Raw genomic sequence first — 26,383 nt, forward strand, 5'->3', positions numbered from 1 at the left:
AGGTGGAAAAGTGAACTCTTCTATTGAAAATATAGAAAGTAATGGTTTGCTTTATTTTAATTCATTTGGCATTCATTTTGTAAATGTAATATTTTGTCTCCCAATCCCACTACAAAACAACATGGTTTTTTTTTTTGCTGTTTTTTGATTTGAGGAACAAAATTCATCAGTGGGATGAATCTCCCCACTGATGAATTTCTGGCAGATATTCTTGGCTGGTGCAGATTACAGCATCACACTTTGAATCAATATTTCTCAAACTTGACAACTTTAAGGTGTATGAATTTCAATTCCCAGAATTCCCTAAGAAGCCAAGAGTGGATGAATTCATATGCAAATCCAACCCAGTTTAATAGTCATACTTCTATTTACATAATTGCATATTTTCAAAAAGAATTACCAGTATTTTAATCAAACTAATATTTTTTCGGTGGTCACAGCAGTAGTTTTATCATATTTCTCTCTGCCATGTTATTCATTTATCCGTTCATTGAGAAATTTTTAAAGTGCAAACTTTTGGGCAAATCCCAGGTCCTTTTTCAGTCTGCTTTTTTTAAAATCTATTACTGTTCTTTTTAGAGGTAAAGAGGAATAAATGGGCAGAAGAGGTAGACAATTTGGCACTTTGTCTTCTGAAGATCATAGCAATAGCTCAGGATATGCAGGTGTTTGCATGGAGATTTCTGGAGCTGCACATCCTTAAGATTGTGTCCACTTGCACTATCTGGATCACACTTCAAGAGGTTAGTAAATAACTATCGCATCTGGGAAATAGTTCAAAGGAAAAACCAGGAAGTAAGGTAATTCAGTCAAGAAAGCAGAACAAAATAAATCTGGATATAAATTTTGAAGAAAAGAACACTCCTTTTCTTCATGAAGTTGATTTGTTAATATTTAATGTAGATTTGCATTAATAAATTAATAACTTAGAATGTTATTTAGGTATGTTATGGGTTCTTCAAGTTACAAAGGCTCTAAAATTTAGTTGTGATTATAGATATAGTGTGTTTCTTCATCAACATCTTGATCTGTATATTATATATTGTACCTAGCTACAGATGCATGAAAAATCAAACTGCTATTACTATGGTTAAGTTTGAGGGTAAATTTTCCAACCTGGATTAGATCATCTGCTTCACTTGATCAAGACTGAAAATGAATTGTTTGCAAATATGTTGCTTTTTACTTTCTTTGCTTGTCTCCAATTTTCTGTAGGTGTGTTTGATGAATTACGTTTTCTTTCTTGTGTGGACATTTGCTATTCCTTATTCCAAATTTCGTCTGTATGCCTCAAGAATCTGTACATTTTGGTCTTGTGTGATGGTCATCTGTAAAATGTTATATCAGCTAAAATTTATCAAGCCCTGGAATTATTCCTCAAACTGCACTCAGGTCAGTGTGCTAATAGATCCAAATTCCTCAAGCATTTTTTTATACTTCCTTGAAGGTATTCCAGCTCCCTTAATCATATACAGAATGTTTTGCACATTTCTGATGATTAACTTAACTTTCTACAATTTGGTATCTTCAAGATATATTGGAATTGCAATCCCAAAATTTCCAACCGGTATGACTTATGATTAGTATGGAGTAGAAGTGGGGAGGTTTGAAGAAAATAAAGAAATGAGAGTGTATTTTTATGAAATAAAGCCCCCTTCTTTTTTCCTTTGAAGGCTTTTTTGCCTGTTCTTTTTCTTTAAAAATGAAAACAAGAAGTACAATTGTATACTGTAGAGTCATTTGGCCAATGAGCTACCATATAAATTAAATATGAAGTAATAGAATTTTGAAAACAGAAGTGTTTGGCTAATAGATGCCATATAAACTGAATGAATGAAGAATGAATGAATGAGTGAATAAAATGTCCATCTCTTCAGGATCTGCATTTGAATATAACTTACCGTTCTATCAATGTTGATGAGTTTTTGGAGAAATCATCTTTGTACGTAGCACCAATTGACCCAGCACTTTGGATTGGAGGGCTGATGAAGTGCAGTGACAATATTTTTCTTTCTCTAAAGGTAGGACTCTATTTAGCCACTAATATTATGGTAAGCAAGAGAATATTACAAAATGTATCTTTTTGCTTTTAAGACAGTGATTTTGAGATTAGTTCTTCTAATGAGAAAACTGATGTTTGCCTAATAATATCAGTTAACTTTGTAATATCATTTTAAAATTAGGAACAAGACTGATTCAAGACATTTTGCTATTTAAAACAGATGGTCTGTTAGATGTTCAGAAGCAGACCTAAATCATACTTTTGCACTAGTACTTGATTTCCATTCATCTACTATTAAGGAGGATCATAAGAAAGATAGTTCTGTCTTCCACCAAAGAGAATGATTCGTGAATAATGACCATCATAAACAAGTATATAGTTGTCTCAGTAGGGTGAGCTATTGAAGAGGAAAAACATAGATGCTTTAGGTAGGTAGGGTACTTGGGGAACTGAACATTCTTATGAAGGATGTATTTTCCTATATTTCTTAGAACCATCTTACCATTCTGATTCTAATGGCTTTAGAAGCAACTGTGTATCGCCACCAATATTTTTACTGGACTCAGAATCAAATATTACCACCTGTCACAGGTAGCCTTTTTAATAATATTGGCCGGGAGAACTTGGACGAAGGGCTACTCAACTGCATCAAATACTGTCTCAACTATAGTTTTTACAAATTTGGACTGGAGGTGAGAAAATGTTGGTAAGAAAGGAGCATAACTTCTTGGTATTGGGGAATGAGACAGGCAGCTTAGAAGACAAAAGATGTTTGGTTTCAAGTAGGAAATAATCTGACGTGGCGCTAGAGAGCCAAGTGCTGTGGCAAGGTGAAGCTTTCTGACACCTGGTTCACATTATGGACTATCTCAGTTTATAGTTTTGGGAATTCAGAGAGAAATCCATCTGTCTTCCTTACAAACATGTAGATAAGACTCCGTACTCCTGTCCAATGTTTTCAAATGTTTTGAGACTGATATCCACAATTCTTTAGCCATATTACACAAAAAAATACTCTTCTAGGCATGTTAATTGGGGACTCTGGAAGTTATAATCATAACAGACCTCAAAGTTACTGGATTAGGAAATACTGAATTCATCTATGTTGGATTGTACAGATGGTGAATTGCTGTCACTGGTGTATCAAAATTGCCCTTTCCCCTACTTGTATATAATTCATTTAATGAAGTACTGTGAGTTTGTCTGTCTATAGAAGGTAAAACACAAAAATGCCCATAGTGAACCATTGGTTTGCTTAACAACCGCAGTGCTTAACAACCATCACAAGAAACATTGTGATGTACCAGTTATATAATCATCACAACATATGACCACAATGGGCAGGCTCTTTATAGTTATATGTTGAGTACTACCTGTATGCAGATTCAGTTCTTGCACTCAGTGTTAAGTCCCTTCAGCCTGGAGCCATTGTAATGCTAGCTCAGCTGCCTCTTTTCCTTTTTTCAGATATGCTTTGTGGCGGCAGTTAATGTGATTGGGCAACGCATGGACCTCTATGCACTTATCCATGCAAGTTGGCTGACTTACCTGTTGAGCTACCGTCAGAGGAAAGCAATAGCCCAAGTCTGGCCAAAATACTGTTTCTTCCTTGCCAGCATTGTGGCCTTTCAGTATTTGCTTTGTATTGGTCTCCCACCTGCTTTGTGCCAAGGTGAATGCAGCACTGTGTGGGGAAGCAGAGATATGTCATGCGGAGGGTAATAGCCATAATTGAGCAGAGGGCTGGCTTTGCCACTGATGTTCAGCAGCTCCCTTTGCATCAAACTTATATGGACAGCAAATTTGTAAATTACTTTATGAAGTTTTGTATAATGAGGTTGATCTCTTTGCTGGCAGATTATCCATGGAGAAGTTCCCATTGGTTGTTCCCTTCAAATCTGATTAAGTGGCTTTATCTGCCTGATTTTGCTGAAAGACCCAATACTAATTTTCTCCTGTGTAAGTATAATTTGGAAAGGGTAATATCTGCTTAATGAGGAAATGTAACTTATTTTTAGAGCATGGCCCTTTCTGTAATTGATAGCAAGATGACATTTTTATATGACTACTTATCACAGATGCTAAAAAGTGCCTTCTTGGAGAAACATGTTATGGTAAGAAGGTAGAGTTGAAATCTTCCAGATTTATTTATACACACACACACACACACACACACACACACACACACACACACGCATATATATATATATACACACACACACACATATATATCTTTCCTTCTTTATGGCAGATGATTTCCTTCTTCTGCTTTTTGCTTCCTTCCAATGGCAAGTTTTTGAAGATGAGGATCAGCTTGTAGTCAGGCTGCAAGCTGGAGATAACTCAGAGATTAATCAAGATTTGGGCCCAGCAGGTCTCAGTGAATTCAGTTGGGTACCAAACTTTATCCATTGCAGGTAAGAAATAAAGGAAAACATGTTTATGTTTGGGGTTTCTCCAGGAACAGACCAACTTTACAATATACTGTCCTCTAGATATGTAGGATTAAAGCCCTCATAATTCCTGGCTGGTACAACTATTGGAATTTGGGACTGCTTCTTAATATAATGTGGATTTTTTCAGGTATTGAGAGCAGTGCCAGCTCAAGGTATATGGTGCCAATGTTAACTGGTGGTGCCACCACCTGCTAATGCACAGGTTTTCATTTTTAGAATAATTTGGAAGAAGTGGCAGCATTGGTGGCTCCTACATTTTGGGACCTTATGTCAACCCTAACCCTAACTCTAATCCCAAAAGGCCATAGTTATAAACAAACTTACTTTATACAGTGAGTGATTTGAATCAGCACATTCTGTAGAACCTATAGCCAATTCTGTCTTTGATTTCCTTGTTACTATACAATCTAGTTTCTATTAATTGTCAGCACTGGATACATCTTGATTCAGATTTAGGGCTGCCACAGTGGGGGATGGGCACGCTGCGGGAATGGGAGAGTAGTGAAAAGGGAGGATAGCCACAACAACATTCTTTCACCATAGCTCAAGGTCAAGTCACTGGGATTTAGAGGGGAGTGACTGGACTTGGTGACAGTTCAGAATTGAGGTGGATTGGAGAGTGTGACTTGAGAGTCATCAATAGGGCAGGGTGTGAGTTTTAGTGCAGAGGGCAGAAAATGTGGGAATTCAGATTCAGGTTTCCCTCAGATGTGCCAATATGACTTCTCAATACATTCTTACTTGGATGGACTTTGTCTCTGAGTGCTGAATTTGGGATGGAGAGTTTAGCTGGAACGCTGACATTAATTCTATTCTCATGATTTTCTTCTGAACAGATCTTATTTGGATCTGATGAAAGTGCTTATATTCAAGTACCTCTTCTGGATTGTCCTTTGCCTAATTTTTGTGACTGCGACAGCCAGGATCAATATTTTCTCTGTGGGCTACTTTGTTGCCTGCTTTTACTTTATGCACTTTGGACAAAGCCTTCAGCTGAAGCCCCTCAGAGACATTCTTAGACCATGGGACTACTTGATTGCCTACACTACTTTGGTTATAACAGTAAAGAATCTTCTTGCTGTACGTAGTGGGTTAATGTTTGTGATTAACTGGGTGAGGCTGGGCAAAGGTATTTCTTTATTGTAAACTGCCTCAGAAAAACAGCTATTCTACATTTATTTCTAACACTCTTTAATTGGATGGAAAAAGATTTGTTTATTTGTTTTGAAATGGTGTTTCAAAAGATAGAAGAGTTTCTCATGTTTTTGCTCTTTTTAGATACGAAGTAGATATGGAGGTCCTGTTTTTTGGCATACAAATTGATTTTCAGAGATCTGCAATCTTCATAGCTTCTTATATTTAAATCTTAAAGGAATTTGATTTGATCCCAAGGACATTTTCTTAAGTAATTTATCCCACTGGGCATTTTTGAAATTGAGAAATTAGGATGGCTAAAGAAGCTTGAGAATGGTGGAAAGCTAGGCAGCAGAAAACAACAGAGAGCAATTCCAAAATTAACTAGGCTTCAAAGTACCAAGAAGAGAAATTTAAAGGAAATTCTCAAGTATTCTAAGAAGAAGGTAGAAAAAGAGAAATTTAAGCCTCTTTTTTAAGGGGTAATGAGAGAAATGTCAATATTTTGGCATAATCTTTAGAAATATAGTTTGGAACCACTGTTGATGCAGGAGCAATTTAAGTGCAGTACATTGTAATTCTCATTGGGAAATAAGACATGTTAGACACTGCTCATAATTCTTAAAGGGATGCAGTACAATTGGTTGCAGAGGTTGGGATTATGCAGCTTCCAACATGCTTCTTCAAAATCTAAAAGAGAAATACATGATAGGTGGTTATTTCTGATAACTGATAAAAGATTTGGAGTCCTAATCCCTGCTAAATTGTTCTTTTTCCTCCCTTTTTTTTCTACAGGTTGGATCATGTGCATACCTTAATAAATTACAAATAAACTATTGTTGGCTAATTCAGACCTTTGCTATGTATTGCACAATACCAGGATATGAAGTAGGTAAGTGGGAAGCAATTCAATAGAAAGTGTCTTTTATTTATTTATTTTATTTATTTATTTGATTTGTCAATAAGTCTTTATATTATAAGTCTTTATATTATAAGGCACCCCAAATATTCCTAAAAGAAAATTATTTATCCACTTTACTTCCTGAGTTTGTGTGTGCTAAGTTGTAAGACTAGGAGTTGAGAGATTCAAGTTCTAGTCCTCCCTTGGGCACAAAAGCCAAATGAGTGATTCTGGGGCATTTCCCTCAGCCTGGGGCTAGAAAGTCAAAATAATCTATCTATTGATCTGCACTGGACCTGGATGGTAGATTATGGTCTTTCAATGTAGTGGTGTTAATTCTACAATACATTGGAGAAACAAAGCATGGCACAACATAGGAGAAAAAACCCATCAGGAGAGAATTCGGCAGTCCATCTGCGTTCGAAAGACAAAGGCCATTCTTTTGAAGACACTCTTTTGAAGACAGTCCACATTCTGAACAGAGAGGACTGCTGGTTTGAAGAGGGGTCAAAGAGGCCATCTACATTGAAATTGAACAGCCGTCTCTCAACAGAAGGGGAGGAATACAATACAACCTATCACATGTTTACAACACTGTCCTTTCAGCAGTTCCAAGAAGGTTCCACACCCATTTGCACTGTTCAGGTGACACAGATAAAACTCCAAGTGGCCTCAACAACTCTCAGAGAGAGTGTTGATAACAAGATGATTGCAAGAAATATAAATCCTTCTATTCTCCACATTCAGTCAGAACTAAAGAAGCTTCTTGGATGAGAAGTGAAACATCTTCAAGAAAAAACAACAAAAGCCCAGTAGCCTTTTGAAAAAGCACCTTTGAGTTCCCTTAGCATGAACACCTAATAGTATAATGATTATGACTCTTGCCATGAAAATAGAAATTTTAGTCTGAAACTGGCAGAAAGGTTTTTAATTATTATTTTTTCTTTCTCTAATCTTCCCACTTGCATGTATCGATGTCACCACAGGCATTCATGTATATATGGATAAGTACCACAAGTAACCAAAAAGAATATAAAATGTTGCATCTGGAGAAGAAGCTTAATAGTAGAATGTTTGATTTCCATGCAAAAAATCTTAGTCTCAATTGTTCCTGAGTCCTTGGAAAAATCTTAAAAAGCAGTGGCCAATCACAGTAGGTAATGTGAGGACAGCTAGATAAGAACTCTTATCCAGAATAAGACAGATAATTATTCTGAAAGTACAGGTGAAACTCGAAAAATTAGAATATCGTGCAAAAGTTCATTTATTTCAGTGATGCAACTTAAAAGGTGAACCTAATATATCAGATAGACTCATTACATGCAAAGCAAGATAGTTCACGCCCTGATGTGTCATAATTGAGATGATTATGGCTTACAGCTCATGAAAACCCCAAATCCACAATCTCAGAAAATTAGAATATTGTGAAAAGGTTCAATATTCTAGGCTCAAAGTGTCCCACTCTAATCAGCTAATGAAGCCATAACACCTGCAAAGGGTTCCTGAGCCTTTAAATGGTCTCTCAGTCTGGTTCAGTAGGAAGCACAATAATGGGAAAGACTGCTGACCTGACAGTTGTGCAGAAAACCATCATTGACACCCTCCATAAGGAGGGAAAGCCTCAAAAGGTAATTGCAAAAGAAGTTGGATGTTCCCAAAGTGCTGTATCAAAGCACATTAATAAAAAGTTATGTGGAAGGGAAAAGTGTGGAAGAAAAAGGTGCACAAGCAGCAGGGATGACCACAGCCTGGAGAGGATTGTCAGGTAAAGGCCATTCAAAAGTGTTGGGGACTTTCACAAGGAGTGGACTGAGGCTGGAGTCAGTGCATCAAGAGTCACCACACACAGACGGATCCTGGACATGGGCTTCAAATGTCATATTCCTCTTGTCAAGCCACTCCTGAACAACAAACAACATCAGAAGCATCTTACCTGGGCTAAAGAAAAACAGAACTGGTCTCTTGCTCAGTGGTCCAAAGTCCTCTTTTCTGATGAGAGCAACTTTTTCATCTCATTTGGAAACCAAGGACCCAGAGTCTGGAGGAAGAATGGAGAGGCACACACCGCAAGATGCTTGAAGTCCAGTGTGAAGTTTCCAGTCTGTGTTGATTTGGGGAGCCATGTCATCTGTTGGTGTTGGTCCACTGTGCTTCATTAAGTCCAGGGTCAATGCAGCCATCTACCAGGAGATTTTGGAGCACTTCATGCTTCCTTCCACAGATGAGCTTTATGGGGATGCTGACTTCATTTTCCAGCAGGACTTGGCACCTGCCCACACTGCCAAAAGCACCAAAACCTGGTTCAATGACCGTGGGATTACTGTGCTTGATTGGCCAGCAAACTCACCTGACCCGAACCCCATAGCGAATCTATGGGGCATTGCCAAGAGAAAGATGAGAGACATGAGACCGAACAATGCAGAAGAGCTGAAGGCCGCTATTGAAGCATCCTGGTCTTCCATAACACCTCAGCAGTGCCACAGGCTGATAGCTTCCATGCCACGCCGCACTGAGGCAGTAATTGCTGCAAAAGGGGCCCAAACCAAGTACTGAGTACATATGCATGCTTATACTTTTCAGAGGTCCAATATTGTTCTATGTACAATCCTTGTTTTATTGATTGCATGTAATATTCTAATTTTCTGAGATTGTGGATTTGGGGTTTTCATGAGCTGTAAGCCATAATCATCTCAATTATGACAAATCATGGCTTGAACTATCTTGCCTTGCATGTAATGAGTCTATCTCATATATTAGTTTCATCTTTTACGTTGCATTACTGAAATAAATGAACTTTTGCACGATATTCTAATTGCCTGTACTCATTCATCTGTTGTGCTCCTTCATGAGTTTCAGATTGATACAGATAGCTGGAAACTTCTCCACTGGTACATTAAATTATGAGAGCCTTCATACATAGTAATGTAGGTTTGCTATACAAGATTCGATTGAATTTTATAAATATGTTCTATAGATTCAGGAGATTCATGTTGCCTAAGCAGAAAAGCAAGTTTTTAAACTCAGATCAAAAAGGTTCTGTAGGATTAATAGAGACTATCAAGAATTCCCAAGACTTTAGACTAGATTGGGAATTGAAAACATATCCTGAAAGAAAACAATGGTAAATCTTTTCTGTATCATTACCAAGAAATTAGCAACTTTATGTTCACCAGTAATAAAGTTTAACTAAAAGGACACTTTCCCTTAAATCAAATGTATGGAAGGTGATAGCTTGGATTATTTCTATGCAAAAATATATTCTCTGTTGAGAGTTAGAGTTACTTTACAATAGCATATACTTTAAATTTTGTGGAATTTTATCCATATAATGTGATAGAGAAGCCGTAATGAATTTATTTGTTTTGTTTTGTGGATAAATAAAAGTAAACATAGTTTGTGATTTGTTTTCTTTGGGAGAGCTAAAGTTATCTTTGCTATCTTTGAAAAATAATTTCATTAATGGTCTCCACAATATTCACATTGCATTGCACAAAATGCAAATTTGTATAAATCTGTTAATATTAACAACAGCAACAGCAGCAACAACAACAACATGATTCTTCCTGTAGGGAAACTGTATGATCTACATTTCCAACCTACCATCTAGAAAAACAAGTTTGTATATATTGTTTCTGCACAGATCCACCTAATAATGAGATATGTGAATTGCCCAAAAATGAAGCAGGAATACTGTGGGATGCAGTATGTTTCACATTCTTGCTGATTCAGAGAAGAGTTTTTATGAGCCACTATTATCTCTATATTGTGACTGATCTCAAGGCTACAGCTTTCTTAGCCTCCAGGTATTTATAAACAATATTTGAATTTAAAATATTGCAATTGTTTATTGTAAGTGGAGATGGAAACAAGGCTAAAGATGGGAGATGAACTGATGTAATTAACATCTAAGCAGATAACTAACATGGAACTAAGTGGGATGTTAAAGCATCTATTCAATATCTGGAATACTCTACCTGACTCTGTGGTTTCTTCCCCAAACCCCAAAAACGTTAACCTTAGACTGTCTACTATTGACCTCACCCCTTTCCTAAGAGGTCTATAGGGGGCCTGCATAAGCGCACCAACGTGTCTACCATCCCTGTCCTATTGTTTCTTTTTTTTCTTATTCGTAATCCATTTCATGTATTCATAACCATGTTTATACTTATACCTGTTATCTAATAATCGCTTGACAAAATAAATAAATAAAATAAATCTAGTGCCCTGAAAATTTTAACATTGCCTTAAAGTTATTCTCTTTAAGCTTTTCTTGAATTTACTAGGGAAACTGGTGACTATGTCCTTCTAATCACGTGATGTATTTAAAACCACTACAGGATTGAGCAAGGATTGTGGTGATTTTTCAGAACAACATAATCCAATTAATATGGATTACCTATTCAAATTTCCTGGGCAAATGTGGGTTCCTAATATCATGGAATCATTCCCACAATTTCTAAAAAAAGGAGTAGCTTTTTTTAGAAGTGTGTCTCTAGTCATAATATATCATGTTTTCAAGTTATAGCATTCCTGATTAGGCTTTGATTTGCTTATATTTTTCAGCACTGTTGGTTGCTAATATGTTCTATTTCCAGATGTGATATAAGGGAAAATAATTCTCCAACAATGAATTTCACTGCACATTTTTAATTAGATTGTTATGCATAAGGGGAACTATCTTCTTTATGAAAATAATATTTTGAGGTTTTGGAGAATTAAAGTTTCTATAAATGCAGTTGTCTAATAAATTGCTGATTATTAATGGATTGTGATTTTTTTAATTGGTTGGCATACACACACACATATATATAAATGGCTTGATTTATAACTTTTTTCTGTCTGAAGTATACTTAATTAAATTGCTTTTTCAGCCGAATGATTTTTACATTTATTGGAATGGCAATGTCTAAAATTTTCAGTAATTGTAGGGATTTTCATAGTTTGTGTTAGTTTTTATGTGATCTTTAAAAATCTTAATATTATATAAATAATTAATTGTAGGGAATTTCAGTTTATGCTGCCTGAAAATTCTGCGAATTTCAACCCCACATATTTGAGGGATCCAGCCTACAAACATAACAGTTCTGATCTTCAGTTGCCAAGATTAAAGGGAGATGATTCCAAAACAGCAAAGACTGGGCATGTTTATTGACTATTGTTGATTATTGTTGGAAGAAAAAGCCACATGGTACAGACAATAGAAAATAATAGGTGCATTCCATGTTCTAAAATTTTGTTGTAGATTCCTCTGCTGTTAGCAATATTAATTAAATAGTTCCTTTGCATACACATCTGTTTGGAGATAGTACACATCTGAATATTATCAATATAGCAATCTGTAAGCTTCATAGGTTTCCTACAAAGGCAGCTCACTGGCTACCATTCTAATGTAGAAAAAAATAGTAATGCTGGATATATTAGATCCTTGATCTAACAAGGCACAATTTTGGAAATATTTTTTTCAACTTATTTTTCAAAACAGGGCAGCTGAGATGTTTGAGTTGAAGCTGAAAAAAAAGGTGACTTCTCAGATGGAACAAAATAGAAAAGCAACGGAAATCATGAAAAAGCAGTAAGTTTCTTCATTTAGTTTCAGCAGCATCAAAAAACATACCTAGGAAATATGACAAACCTATTTTCTTCTGAGGTAGGGAAAGGCAGTAAAGATGGGTCTTCAGCTTAAAGGCAAAAAGTTTCAGTTTAGCATGTCAATATTATTAATGTCACCCATGTAGGCTGGATAGCTTTCAATCAGATTGTTCTTTGTGACCAGAAGTATTGGATAGATACTTCATCTTTCTTTCTTAAATTTTGTTTTTGTGGCAGCTTTTTCTTCAGCTGTAGCATAAACTGTAGTTATCTCATACAACATGTTCATGAGATAAAATCTGTGAAATTTGAGACAATTTACAAATACAAATACATATTTATTGTTGTCTTCAGTAGTCCAAAGAAGTCTGCATGTCTAAATCCATATCATAACTGCAAAAAATACTTACAGCTGGTGTGAAATATCCCCCAAACATCTTCTCGATGAAAGGATCTTGATATATTAAAGATGCTAAATGGAAATTTTGCTCCTTGATAGCACTCATCACAAATACGGAAATGTGGTACATATTATTGGGGGAAAAATAAGCTCAAATTTCAGATATCTTGTACTTTAGGCTTCATAGGAAGAATATATGCTCAATTCTACATTGGCAAGCAAGAGAAGCCCACAAAAGAAAGAAAGGAGAGAAATCATAATACTAGCATAGTCTTTCAAAAAGTCTCAGTTATATTAGTATAAAAGCATCTTTGACTTTTTGGGGAGGCAGGAAATTATCTGTTCTTTTGTGATTTTTTTGAGGATGGACCTGATTAAACCAAAATTTAAAAACCAAAGTTCCTGCAAAATACTAGAAGCAGAATCTGATCAGAAATTGGAAGAGGAGGATCCAGGTAAAAACCCTCATTTTTTTTTCACAAAACACCTAAGCCTTATTGCTTAGAAAATCCCAGACCTTTTGCAACCTTCTGATAACAAAGTCAATGGGGAAATCAAATCCACTGAATAACCAGGTTATTAACTTAACAACTGCGATGATTTATTAAACAACCATGTCAAGAAAAGTAATAAAATGAGGCAAAACTCACTTAACAAATGTCTCACTTAGCAACATAAATTTTGTGATCAATTATGGTCATAAGTTAAGAACTATCTGTATATATCTCTCACACACATATTAAGTATTTGTTTGGTGTGAATGACTGCACTTCTAAAATTTCTTTTGAATAATCCCATTAATTTCATGAACACATCTGTGTACTTTTCTTATCAACATAGACATGGATTGTCTTTTATTGTTTTCAACTTCTCAAACCAGTCTAGAGTCCTGGAATTCCACTGGATTCCAAACATGAAAAGGGCTTTTACCAAATTAGCTTTTGAGATAAACCAAGGTCAGCTCGATGCTGATATATAACAAGTATTATTTCTGTTTATCTTGAAAATAAACAACACTAAAATTACATGGGTATTTTGGTAATGATGGCACTCTCAAATTTTCCTGTTGCTACAATGACTGTATTAGCCACAATGTTTGTGTGACAATGTCATTTGCACATCACTACTTACCCCCTGACCCTATGGATGCCCATGCTTGGTCATGAAATCTGGGAATTCTGGGAACTCCAATTTCTAGATATTTGAAGAGTGACAGGTTGAGTAAAGTTTTTCTCTTTTTTCTTAAGGCACTTTTTACTGAGTAATTCTTTTTGTCTTTTCTGCAGGAGATGATACCAGCAAGATAGAAAAAAAGAATAAAAATAATTGGTGGCAGCCATGGGTGACACATAATTCAGGTAAATTACCTGTGCTTACTAAGAAAAGGTCTATTTACTTGGTATCCCCTTTGAACAGAATCTTCCATCTTTTCAACTTGTCCTTCATGGTTTTTTTGACGTTTATGTTGTAAAATGATTATTACTAGGCTTGAAAAAGCATGATCAATGAGTTAAATCAGTTGGTTAAAAACATTTTGGTAGATCAAAAAGATGTCTTTGAGTTAATAGTCAAAGTTTTTTTAAAAAAATATATGTAATGAAAAGGACTTACAAAAAATATAGGTGTCATCTTCAGGTACTGCATATAGCTCTCTTTCTTTTTTTTTTTTTTTTTTAAAACAAGTTTTATTAAAAGTTTCAACAACAAACAAATCATTACATATTGAATCTTTCCCTGTTTTTCTACAATAATTTCCCCAATATTCTCATAAAACACAAACAAACACAAACAAACATAAAAAAAAATCTTTTAGTAAAGTACCTTGGCCCCAGTTACCTCTCTTTGCATGGGCTAAAATAATAACACATATCACTCTTCACATTTCTATCTTATTTAATCCATCTTAATAAATCATTAAATTGTATCTTTTGCCCATTCATTTATCCCTCTATCTCTTCTTATAATAAAAGAAAAAATTTCTCCTGAAATCACTAATCAGAGTATGATGCCTTTCTATCCTCCCCCTAAGTTAGTAAAATTAACATTCAACATAACAAATACCCAATTTGGTTCTGCTTGGTACATTCTATCCACCAAAAATGTTTAAATACATTGTATCCTCCTTTCCTTCGATATTTTATTACATTTTAAAAATCAATCATTAATAAAAACTTCAACATTTTAATTTCTTATTAAATCTTAAAGCATTCTAATTTACTATTTCAAATATAAATGTTACAATACCATCTTCTGTACCTTAGCAGAATCTTTCTTACAGAAAATTATATTTCATCCTTTATCCTAAAAAAATTTTCTTTTTAAAGCTGAGGTTTTCTCCGCCTTTCCCCTTTCTTTCTTCCCCCACCAAAGGCAGTAAAGATGGGTCTTCAGCTTAAAGGCAAAAAGTTTCAGTTTAGCATGTCAATATTATTAATGTCACCCATGTAGGCTGGATAGCTTTCAATCAGATTGTTCTTTGTGACCAGAAGTATTGGATAGATACTTCGTCTTTCTTTCTTAAATTTTGTTTTGTGGCAGCTTTTTCTTCAGCTGTAGCATAAACTGTAGTTATCTCATACAACATGTTCATGAGATAAAATCTGTGAAATTTGAGACAATTTACAAATACAAATACATATTTATTGTTGTCTTCAGTAGTCCAAAGAAGTCTGCATGTCTAAATCCATATCATAACTGCAAAAATACTTACAGCTGGTGTGAAATATCCCCAAACATCTTCTCAATGAAAGGATCTTGATATATTAAAGATGCTAAATGGAAATTTTGCTCCTTGATAGCACTCATCACAAATACGGAAATGTGGTACATATTATTGGGGAAAATAAGCTCAAATTTCAGATATCTTGTACTTTAGGCTTCATAGGAAGAATATATGCTCAATTATACATTGGCAAGCAAGAGGCCACAAAAGAAAGAAAGGAGAGAAATCATAATACTAGCATAGTCTTTCAAAAATCTCAGTTATATTAGTATAAAAGCATCCTTGACTTTTTGGGGAGGCAGGAAATTATCTGTTCTTTTGTGATTTTTTTGAGGATGGACCTGATTAAACCAAAATTTAAAAACCAAAGTTCCTGCAAAATACTAGAAGCAGAATCTGATCAGAAATTGGAAGAGGAGGATCCAGGTAAAAACCCTCATTTTTTTTTCACAAAACACCTAAGCCTTATTGCTTAGAAAATCCCAGACCTTTTGCAACCTTCTGATAACAAAGTCAATGGGGAAATCAAATCCATTGAATAACCAGGTTATTAACTTAACAACTGCGATGATTTATTAAACAACCATGGCAAGAAAAGTAATAAAATGAGGCAAAACTCACTTAACAAATGTCTCACTTAGCAACATAAATTTTGTGATCAATTATGGTCATAAGTTAAGAACTATCTGTATATATCTCTCACACACATATTAAGTATTTGTTTGGTGTGAATGACTGCACTTCTAAAATTTCTTTTGAATAATCCCATTAATTTCATGAACACATCTGTGTACTTTTCTTATCAACATAGACATGGATTGTCTTTTATTGTTTTCAGCTTCTCAAACCAGTCTAGAGTCCTGGAATTCCACTGGATTCCAAACATGAAAAGGGCTTTTACCAAATTAGCTTTTGAGATAAACCAAGGTCAGCTCGATGCTGATATATAACAAGTATTATTTCTGTTTATCTTGAAAATAAACAACACTAAAATTACATGGGTATTTTGGTAATGATGGCACTCTCAAATTTTGCTGTTGCTACAATGACTGTATTAGCCACAATGTTTGTGTGACAATGTCATTTGCACATCATTACTTACCCCCTGACCCTATGGATGCCCATGCTTGGTCATGAAATCTGGGGATTCTGGGAACTCCAATTTCTAGATATTTGGAGAGTGACAGGTTGAGTAAAGTTTTTCTCTTTTTCTTAAGGCACTTTTTACTGAGTAATTCTTTTTGTCTTTTCTGCAGGAGATGATACCAGCAAGATAGAAAAAAAGAATAAAAATAATTGGTGGCAGCCATGGGTGACACATAATTCAGGTAAATTACCTGTGCTTACTAAGAAAAGGTCTATTTACTTGGTATCCCCTTTGAACAGAATCTTCCATCTTTTCAACTTGTCCTTCATGGTTTTTTTGACGTTTATGTTGTAAAATGATTATTACTAGGCTTGAAAAAGCATGATCAATGAGTTAAATCAGTTGGTTAAAAACATTTTGGTAGATCAAAAAGATGTCTTTGAGTTAATAGTCAAAGTTTTTTTAAAAAATATATGTAATGAAAAGGACTTACAAAAAATATAGGTGTCATCTTCAGGTACTGCATATAGCTCTCTTTCATGCAAGTGCAGTAGCTTAACAGTAAAATGTTTGGCTAAACAATTACGGTTTTCCATCTTTTCTACCTAATTTTCTTCTGATGGGTTAGGCTACAATTGGCTTGAATAGAGGGGAGCTGAAGTTAATTCCATCTGCAGGACACTAGATTAGATAAAAAGCTATTTTAATTGATTTTAGTATTTGTGAGTAAGTAATGTGGCAGCAGAGCTGCAATCTTTGAGAAGCAGAAAACTTGGCTGAAAAATCTGAGTTTTGTCCATGTGGCACATAATTCCATAAGAGGTTTTTAATATCTGGATTTCCTGTCAATTTCAGTGGTTCGAAGTGGGAGCTATTGCCTTTTTGATACAGATAGTGAAGATGAAGAAGAACATGAACACTCTGAAATGAAAAAAAAAGAATTATTTAAAAAGAAAACAGCATGGCAGGTGTGACCAATTTCTGAAGGGAAAAAACCTGTGCTGGGGAAGTGATTGAGAACAAATGAAAATAGCACATAGGCATGTAGTTATTTTTAAATGGTAGGAAAAACAGCTCATTCACACTTTGTGGGAATACAATTCTATACCCTTGACTTACAACCATTCATTTAGCAACCATTCAAAGTTGCAATGGCACTGAAAAACGTGACTTACATCTGGTCCTCGCATTTACAACCATTGCAGCATTCCCAGGGTCATGTGATCACTGAAACCCAAATTACAGTATTCCAGTGTCATGTGATGGCCATTTGCAAACTTTCCAGCTGACTTCTGACAAGCAAAGTCAGTGGGGAAGTTAGATTCACTTAACTGTTACTCTTACTTAACAATTGCAGCAATTCACTTAACAACCGCCTCATGTCAATGGTTGTCCTCCCCTAATGGCTTCAGAAGTAGTTAAACTGGGGAGAGGAACTAGATTCTATTTTCTTTCAGTACATCAATGTTATTCTTTGTTTTGGCTGTTGTACAAAACTCACCATTTTGTTTAAAGATAGGCAGAAATTCAGTAGGAGATAATTTAATATATTCTACCCCAGGTTAGCCATTGCTAAATAAGATTCTGTCCTCTTTGCAGCTTGCATATGAAGCCTCGATGAGGAATACAAAATCAGCTCAAAATATGAGAGAGCAAGATGAAATCAGTAGTCAAAAAAATACAAAAGAGGAGGAAAGGAAAAACGAGCAATTGCCAGGGATTGAAAAAGGTAGGAGTACTTATACTTATGATTGGTTAGAAATGGACAATACTGTATTTTAAAGCACCCACCACCACGTATTAATATATTTGAGAAACTTTTCCACTTAAAAATAAATTTAAATTCTTGTTGATGGAAAGGTGGAAACCTCAATATACAACTTTGGTCCCTTCATCAAGGGCATTGGCCTAAGTCATAATTCTGGGATGCTGTTCTGATTTTTTAGTTTTTGTTTTGTTTTGTGTGTTTAGGTAATGTCAGTTTGGAATCCTCTGATGAAAATATCGAGATACTGGCTTCTGAAGAGGACTTGGATAAGTCAGGTAATTAATTCCATTGTACAGAAATCATTAGCGTACAAATTAATGAGTCAATCATCTATCTCTCATGTAGGTCACAGGTGAGTAATCATCAAGGTATTCAGGGCTATAACTCAGCCTACCAGTCTTGGAAGGGTGGCAAGGCCATGTCATCAAAGGGGAAGCAGGGGAATCCACCAATGAGGATCTGTGCTAATTGCAGTAGAGACAGGACACCTGGCTATTATTCTGTCTATTTGGGATTTCTTAAGATGTTTTCATTTCCAGTTTATGCATGGGAGACAAGTAGCTGAGGGCTACAGTGTACAAATGCCCTGCAAATTAAATTTTAATGGGATTAATTCCATGATAGTGATACTGGTGACATTTTTATGCTGCTTTGAAGGGACAGATTCTACAGTAAATTTTGAGTCAATAAGCTTACCATATCTACCAAGAATAATCATGACTTTCTGATACAGTTTCTATTTCATTATTATTCCATGTATCTCCAACTTTATTATCTTGTTAATATTATATTGCAGGTATATTTAACTGCAGGGATTTTAACTGTGATCAAGCAGGTATAATAAAATTTTCCATGGAGATATGAAGATATCTCCATGGATATCACATTAAATGCATTTTTGCACTTTGCAACAGTTGATAGCAATTATTAAAATCACAAGCAAGGGAGGTATTTAACTCTTTCTTCTCCTGGTGAACTCAGAACTCAGAAAAATCTCTTTGTAAAAGAAGAATTTTTGGAGAATTGGGAGAAAATCACAGTGACAGTTTTAGAGTACTTTCCCCCAAAGTATCAACTTCAGAGAAAGGGTTTTCTTAAGGAATGTAGTAGGATAAGATACTCAGATAAATTTTTCTCTCTCTGTAGCTCCACCAGATTAATTAAGACTATTTGCATTTTGAAAATCTGAATGTTAAAGAGATTGAAATATTCTCTATATGTGTATGAGTATTCCTGAGAGCAAGATTAGTGAAGCAGTTTTTATAACTATAATATGTGGGTTATGCTTGTTCCCTTCACAACAGAAAGTATTGTGCAAAGAATAATCAACATTATTAAGCTTATCTCCATCTTGATGCATGCATTGATGTATGGAACTATAGAAGCTCTTAATTCCCTTGTTAAAGATAATTTGGACATTGCTAATGCATTGAGGATGGAAAAACATATTCTTTGGCAGCAGATGTACAAGGTAAGGTTCCTGGATTTTGAAGTACTGTAGCTTACATTCAGTTTATAGAGGCTTTGTGTTTTAGTTGCAATTTGAATTTACGAAATTGGATTTGAGTTTTATTATTTTTACTGGGCTTAGTTGTATTGTTGCTAGTTGATGTCAATTCATAGTGACTTTGTAGATAGTTGTCCTGAATTGCATTTGGTGTTCACTCAGATGGCCAATCTTTGCTGGAGTGATTGCTTTCAGACTGCTAGGATGAATTCAGCAAGTATAAATGTAGAATGCATGGGACTTTGTGGTACTATGATGGAATATTGCTGTGCAGTTTAATGTATTATGTTTTTTTTACTTAGAATTATCAGGAATAAGACAGCCGTATGCATTTCTCAATGTATAATGTAGGCAATGTTAGTTAGCATTGACTAACAACTAATTTCTACTAAAGACAGTGGAATGTGTTGAGCTTTTCTCTTCACTGGAATTTTTTGCATCCTAGGTAGGGGCTAATATTTGGAATAGACTCTCCTGCTCAGGTAGAGGGTTGGACTAGATGACCTCCAAGATCCCTTCCAACTCTATTATTCTATGATTATAAGATCAATTCCAGATAATACTAATTTCTTTTGAGCTTTCATAAACTGAAGCAATTCCATTTAATTCTCCTTTACTGTTCTTTTTCCACCCAATTAACTGTGCTCTGGATTATTTTCTAAAGGGAAATGAGGTTTCAGTAGATATGGTTCTACAACATTACAGATTTGAGAATAATCAGTCAGTTTATGGAGAATATAAAGCCAAAGTAATAAGAACTGAGGAAAGCCAAGGCAAGGTATCTGAATCTCCACCGACTGAGAATACTGAGCCTTCATCTCTGCAACTCAGGTAAGAAGTACCTGCCACAAGATGGAAACCTCCAGTATTTTTTCTTCAGGTTCTTATAATATTCCTGTACATTAGGAAATATACTGTGATGTTGGGGAACAGATAATGTACATTTATATATATTTTGAATCTGTAGTATCTCTTTTGCCCATTAAAACATAACCACAAAGACATTATCACAGCTTTTGTCTTTGATCCTTTAAAGCAGTATTTGTCAACCTCAGCAACTTTAAGATGTGTGCACTTCCAACTCCTAAAATTCCATAGACAGCATGCTACTTGACAATTCTGAGAGTTGAAGTTCACACATCTTAAAGTTGCCAAGGTTGAGGAAGGCTGTCTTTAAAGCAAAGAGTGCTGGCAGTCTTCACACTGCAGGTACAGGGGAAGGAGAGCTGAAGTGGTCTTCATAAATGGAAACCTTCAAAGGTGGCTGCCTTTCCAGATAATATGACTGTTTAAGATAAGTTTGGACTTGGATGGCAGATATTGCTTCTACCAACATATAAAGGGTGTATGCAAGAAAATCCTTTTGACAGAAAAGGAGCATGCAAACAGACAATTTTGGTGCACCAAAATTACATTAAATTGATGAAATGCACACTGTGGTATCAATGTCATGGTGCACATCCCTCCACTGCATATTTACATCCTTTGTACATGTTGATGCAAGCAGAAACATTGTGAGTTTTGCAATATGACACTATCTTTCATCACAGCCATTTTTCTTGGCTCCACTGGCAAACACTAGGATAGAGAGAAGTGAGATTTGGAAGGTACCAGCATTGGATGCATAATAGAAGAGTGGTTGTGATGTCAGGTTTTTCTTTCTGATTTATTGTTTGTTTGTTTTTGCTTTCATTGATTTTTTATATAATGGTTGTAAACTGTTCAGAACTGTGCTTTTAGGATGGACAGCCACAGGAGTTTGAAATAAATAAACAAATAAATAAACAAGCATGAGGATTTCTACACTGGGCAGGTTACAGTTAGGTGTTCTCCAAAAGCACTGGATACTGTGAGGTTGACTAGATGATCTCAAGTATCCCTTACAAACCTATGATTTTATGACTCCCACAGAGACATTCTGTGCACACTGAGAAGGAACACAAAACCCACTTTTTTGGTGCTTTGCTTTTTTAGATTTTTCAACTTGGCTTTGAACAAAGAAAATATTCATTAGATTTTTATGTTTTAAAACAAGATTAAGTAACCTGTTGGATCAAATGTGTGGTCTCTCCCAGCCTAACTATACTGGGTGGTAAAAATGCATAAATCCCTGATGGTAAAAATGGTTCAGAAGTGAAGGATAATGAATTGTTTTTAACAGCTCTTTGGAAGAAGCACCATTGTAAAAATGCCTCTCAGTCTTGAAGCTACTAAAAGACTTCTGGGCAATTTTTTATGTCTTTGGAAATCAGGAGAGCCAGTGAAACTGACAAAGATGTAATGGGGACTGAGAAGATAGAAGGGGGAAATGAAAAAGAAGCCCTCTCCCAAGGATTCACTCTGGCCACTTCCTGTGCAGAACCTGCCGTTCTTTCCAGCTCTCCATCAGAAATTCAAGAGTCTGCAGATTCCTTGTTTACTAGAAGTCCAAAAGCCAACAAGCCATTAGGTGAAATATCTCCTATGATGACAACCAGTGAGCTGGTGCTTAACAGGCAAGGCATATCCCATTATGCTTTTATTAAAACTGCCTTCTGACCTCACTTTGCTTTCAAAGAGCATGAATTCAAGATTGCAAAATCCTTAGGTCCACAGTATTTCAGTGAGTGACTCTTGTTTGCTGTTTTGACATAACCCAAAGCAGACATCTCAAAGCTCTATTATGTTCTTCAACACACTGGGTCAAATGCCGAGATTCACAATCCCACATTTAGATGACTTCAGCTGTGGAAGGCTGACCTACTACCTTAAAAATCCCCAGTGCGGGGGAAAAATGAAGGAGGTGTTCATAATGAACTGTATCTAAAGTTCAGGATATTATTTATTCTAGAATATATTTGTGCTGGTATATATTATTTTAGTTACAATTATTAATTGTGAGCTAGTTCGGTCTGATGGTTAAGGAGCCAGGCTAGAAACAGGAGACTGTGAGTTATCCCGCCTTTGGCATAAAAGATGTCTGGGTGAGTCTTTCTCAGCCCATAATGTCAGCCTCAGACAACAAAGTACTTTGTTAATTCTTGTCACAACCAATGGATCAATATTTGGTTGATCCAAAAAAAGGACCCTGCACCTGAGGGAAAATGCTAAGAAGGGGAAATAAGTAGCATTAGTTAATGACATTTTTTGTGCTTTTTCCTTAAATATGGTCTAGCATTCTTCATGACAATGAGCTGGAGCAGTCTGATAAATTTTACCAGTGCCTTCCTTGTCCCTTGAAGCTGGGAGTTGCTTTGTACCATGTTATGGCCTCTACATCAGAAATGCTTTGTTATTTTGTTATCATTATCAACCACATGGTTTCTGCTTCCATTCTTACTTCGGTTCTCTCCATCTTGATATTCCTGTGGCCTATGTTGTCCATTCCAAGGCCTTCCAAATTCTTTTGGATGATAGCAATCATTTACACTGAGGTAAGTGTTCAGTAGATGCTGCATTTAGCTGCTTTAGTCTTCTCCGTATATCATTTTCACTCCTCTTTGAGCTTCATTGAAATAAAGAACTGACTAGATACTAAGGGGTCACAAGCCTACCTGAGAATTTTAGTCTCTGACTTGGAAGCAACTACTGATCACATTGGAAAGAAAACTAGAACAGAGCATGGTACAAGGTCTCAGGCAAAAAGGAGGAAAGCAGGACATTTTTTTCTTTTCTTTTTAAAAAAAAGTTTACTGTAATAATTCCATCTTTAATTGAACAGTGTGTTGTCTGAATACAAATATCTTTTTAACAAATGCAACATCATTTGTTACATTAATATTAATTCTATAATATTAAAATAGTAATATTCCATATATTCTAGAATATTAAAATAGTAATATTCAACATACTAGTCATATTTACTTATCTCTTTTAACATATCTTCTTAATTTTGTTTCCCTGTTTCTAACTTTTATTATGTAACCATTGATAAAATAGATCCCATTCCATATAGTATTCAGTTTGCTCTTTCTCCTTAATTGCCAATGTTAATCTACTCATTTCTACACATTTCCTAATCACATCTTCACTCTTCCAATTTTTTGCAAATACAATTCTAGCAGCAGTTAATATATGAATAACTAAATATGCATTTTCCTAAATGTATTTTTTGGGTAGAATCTCCAATAGAAATATTTCTGGTTTTAAATCAATATGCTGTTTTATCATTTTTTCCCAATTACAGATGTATTTTTGTCCAGTATTTTTTTGCTTTTGGGCAAGTCCACCACATATGATAATATGACCCAGGTATTTGGTGGCACTTCCAGCATTTAGCTGATTTGTCTTTAAACATCCTTGCCAACCACATTGGTGCAAAATGCCATCTATAAAACATCTTATACAAGTTTAGGAAAACAGGACTTCTTATTAGTATCTTCCAATACAGGCCTTTTGGTGATTTGTATCTGGAATATATGTCCTGCTAATTATCCTGGGAAAACACATGGATAAGAATGGAAAACACTGATTTCAGCTGAATCCTACAAGATAAATTTTAATATTGTCCCACAGTTTCTATTGACTGTCTCCTTTGAAAAGATTATTATTAATAAGCAGGATAAAAATACGAAGCCTGTGTCATAGAACAGATCACTACCCCGCACTTTAGCATTGCTCACTGTTTTAGAAATCTTGAAGAATTATCATTTTATGATAATAGTAAATCTACATATGTTTCCTTCCTCTGCCAGATAATGATTGTGATCAAATGTATTTCCCAATTTGGATTCTTTCCTTGGTCTTCTAAGTTATATTGCAGTATCAGTGCAGAAGCACCATTTGCCTTGCCAAATCTAATTGGGATGGAGAAGAAAGACGGATATGCACAGTATGATTTAGTGCAGCTCCTAGCCTTGTTCTTGCACAGGTACATCTTGAAGGTACTGCAAACTATCCTTAATAAGGAAGAAAGACTTTAATCCACCTTTTCAAGCATGGATTTGTTAACATGTATAGCAGATGTCTATGATAACCTCAGAAGAGTCCTGTGAATCAAAAAACTATCTAGTCCAGTCACTTTCGGTCACTTTCCCATAGTGATCAACCATGTCCCAGCAGAAGAACATTGATGCAATAGAGAATACAGTAGAGAATGACACTCAGGTTTTCTAGCAGATGGAAATGTCATTGCTAATATATTACCTTTGAAACTGCAGCTAATATCCATTGGCAGCCTTATGCTCCATTAATGTCTGTAACTTCTCAGCTTCTGGAAACAAAAAATTCTATAGCTTGGCCAAATATTTTGTAACAAAACATTTCGTTTGGTCTGTCCTGAGTAGCCAGTTGTTTTGTACTATCATTGAGAAAGAGAGATGTTCCTTGTTTGGATATTCTTCATACTGTGTATAATTATTTACACCTTTCTTTCTTTTCCCAATTATTTTCTTTTTTCAACTAAAATCTCCCAAGCTGTAATTTTTAACACAAAACTCCTCCAGCTATATCACTGAAGTTTCCCTAATTCTATAATAGACTTGTCATAGAGCAAATGTAGTCAATGTTATGGTCATAATATTTGAAGGATCATCTCTTCAAATGTTTTTCTGTCCTAAAGCATCAGTCTGAGTTCCCTCAAATACCGAAATTTGGGTGGTTATTTGACAGCCAACTTTCTTCGTGAAAGCTCCAATTATTTTTCCTGCTCTGTGCTCTGACATGTATGGGAATTATGCATGTATTGATCCAGCATTCTCTTTCACTTCTTTTAAATGTGGTTTAAGATTCCCACATGAATAACTTTTACTTTGTTTTGTCCCACAGTGTCAAGGTCTCTGGGATTCTAAAATACTAGATCCTAAACAAAAGGACATGGCCAAGAAATCTAAGAAGAAAGGTTGCAAAGGTCATTCGAAGGAACCCAAGTCTAGCTCAGAACGATGGCATCTCTCTAGGAACATTTTTAAGAGGACTAATAGAGGTAGATAAATGCAAATATGTGGACAAAATATTCTTGCTATGAAAGGAGGAGAGGAAGAGAAAAGGGTAATCCTGTCCCTCCTGATCAGCAGGAAGAGTAAAAGTCAAAAATATACTAATAAAATAGGTAACAGATAATCAGAAGTAGAAGAGACCTTGTAGGTCATCTAGTCCAACCGCCCACCCAAGCAGGAGACCCTGCACTATTTCTGGCAAATGGCAGTCCAATCTCTTCTTGAAAGTCTCAAGTGATGACACTCCCACAATTTCCGAGGGCAAGAAGAGCTGGAGAAGTGAACATTTTATTGCCAGAGTGGGAGAAGCTAACAGCAGCTTCCTACTCAGTCAAGATGAATACAAAAGCCTAGTTATATTTTGGCACCTGATATATATCCTTAATTTAAACTCACTCTTAAGATCTGACAGAAATATAAAATAATAACCTGCACTCCCCTTGACAGCCTCCCGCCTGTGATTTTTGCTCTTCTGTTCTGTGGGGATCAGAAAACCCACGGATGATCCTAATCTGCCTCTCAAAGGAAGAGGGCCCATTAAAGAAATGTCTTAAGCTCTCTCGTATTGAGAGAGGAAATAATTTGAGGTGATCCTTTCAAATTTCATTTGCATTTGTTCTTTTTTATAATTTTTTTTTATTTCAATCTACACATACACAATGATATATTAGCAGCGTGGCATCAATATATCATACATTTTAGTATAGGCAAATTAATAGTACCAATCATATCTCTCAATGCATACATTGACATTAGTTCATAATCCTTCATTACTTATTTTCAATCTTTCAATACTCTCCCCAAATGCCTACCACCATATCAATTAAATATACCTAGTAATTCCATTATTCAATTTTCTCCCTGCTTTTATTTTTTTAAATAAAAAATTCTCATTTGGCAAG

The 26,383-nt window shown here is 35.4% G+C and overlaps 2 protein-coding genes across 2 annotated transcripts in view; one reads left to right on the top strand and one right to left on the bottom strand.

Annotated features, from left to right (window-relative positions):
• The window catches only part of STX16 (syntaxin 16), a 385,173-nt gene that overhangs the window by 290,726 nt on the left and 68,064 nt on the right, over positions 1-26,383 (bottom strand). The window lies entirely within an intron of this gene.
• The window catches only part of LOC113410493 (piezo-type mechanosensitive ion channel component 2-like), a 76,575-nt gene that overhangs the window by 28,857 nt on the left and 21,335 nt on the right, over positions 1-26,383 (top strand). Inside the window, exons 17-38 of the mRNA XM_087959029.1 lie at positions 580-743; positions 1,216-1,392; positions 1,878-2,021; positions 2,494-2,694; positions 3,470-3,674; positions 3,860-3,961; positions 4,254-4,419; positions 5,295-5,538; positions 6,388-6,484; positions 10,134-10,296; positions 11,976-12,065; positions 12,846-12,937; positions 13,769-13,840; positions 17,147-17,259; positions 17,891-18,020; positions 18,263-18,334; positions 19,364-19,530; positions 20,231-20,397; positions 21,819-22,061; positions 22,721-22,979; positions 24,240-24,428; positions 25,312-25,468. Of these exons, the coding sequence (XP_087815155.1) occupies positions 580-743; positions 1,216-1,392; positions 1,878-2,021; positions 2,494-2,694; positions 3,470-3,674; positions 3,860-3,961; positions 4,254-4,419; positions 5,295-5,538; positions 6,388-6,484; positions 10,134-10,296; positions 11,976-12,065; positions 12,846-12,937; positions 13,769-13,840; positions 17,147-17,259; positions 17,891-18,020; positions 18,263-18,334; positions 19,364-19,530; positions 20,231-20,397; positions 21,819-22,061; positions 22,721-22,979; positions 24,240-24,428; positions 25,312-25,468 (3,414 nt within the window). The remainder of the gene's footprint in view (positions 1-579; positions 744-1,215; positions 1,393-1,877; positions 2,022-2,493; positions 2,695-3,469; positions 3,675-3,859; positions 3,962-4,253; positions 4,420-5,294; positions 5,539-6,387; positions 6,485-10,133; positions 10,297-11,975; positions 12,066-12,845; positions 12,938-13,768; positions 13,841-17,146; positions 17,260-17,890; positions 18,021-18,262; positions 18,335-19,363; positions 19,531-20,230; positions 20,398-21,818; positions 22,062-22,720; positions 22,980-24,239; positions 24,429-25,311; positions 25,469-26,383) is intronic.

This window comes from Notechis scutatus, chromosome 3 (genome assembly GCF_049901735.1).
Source record: "Notechis scutatus isolate UNSWTSFEM ecotype Mainland chromosome 3, rNotScu1.2, whole genome shotgun sequence".
Taxonomy (NCBI): Eukaryota; Metazoa; Chordata; class Lepidosauria; order Squamata; family Elapidae; genus Notechis; species Notechis scutatus.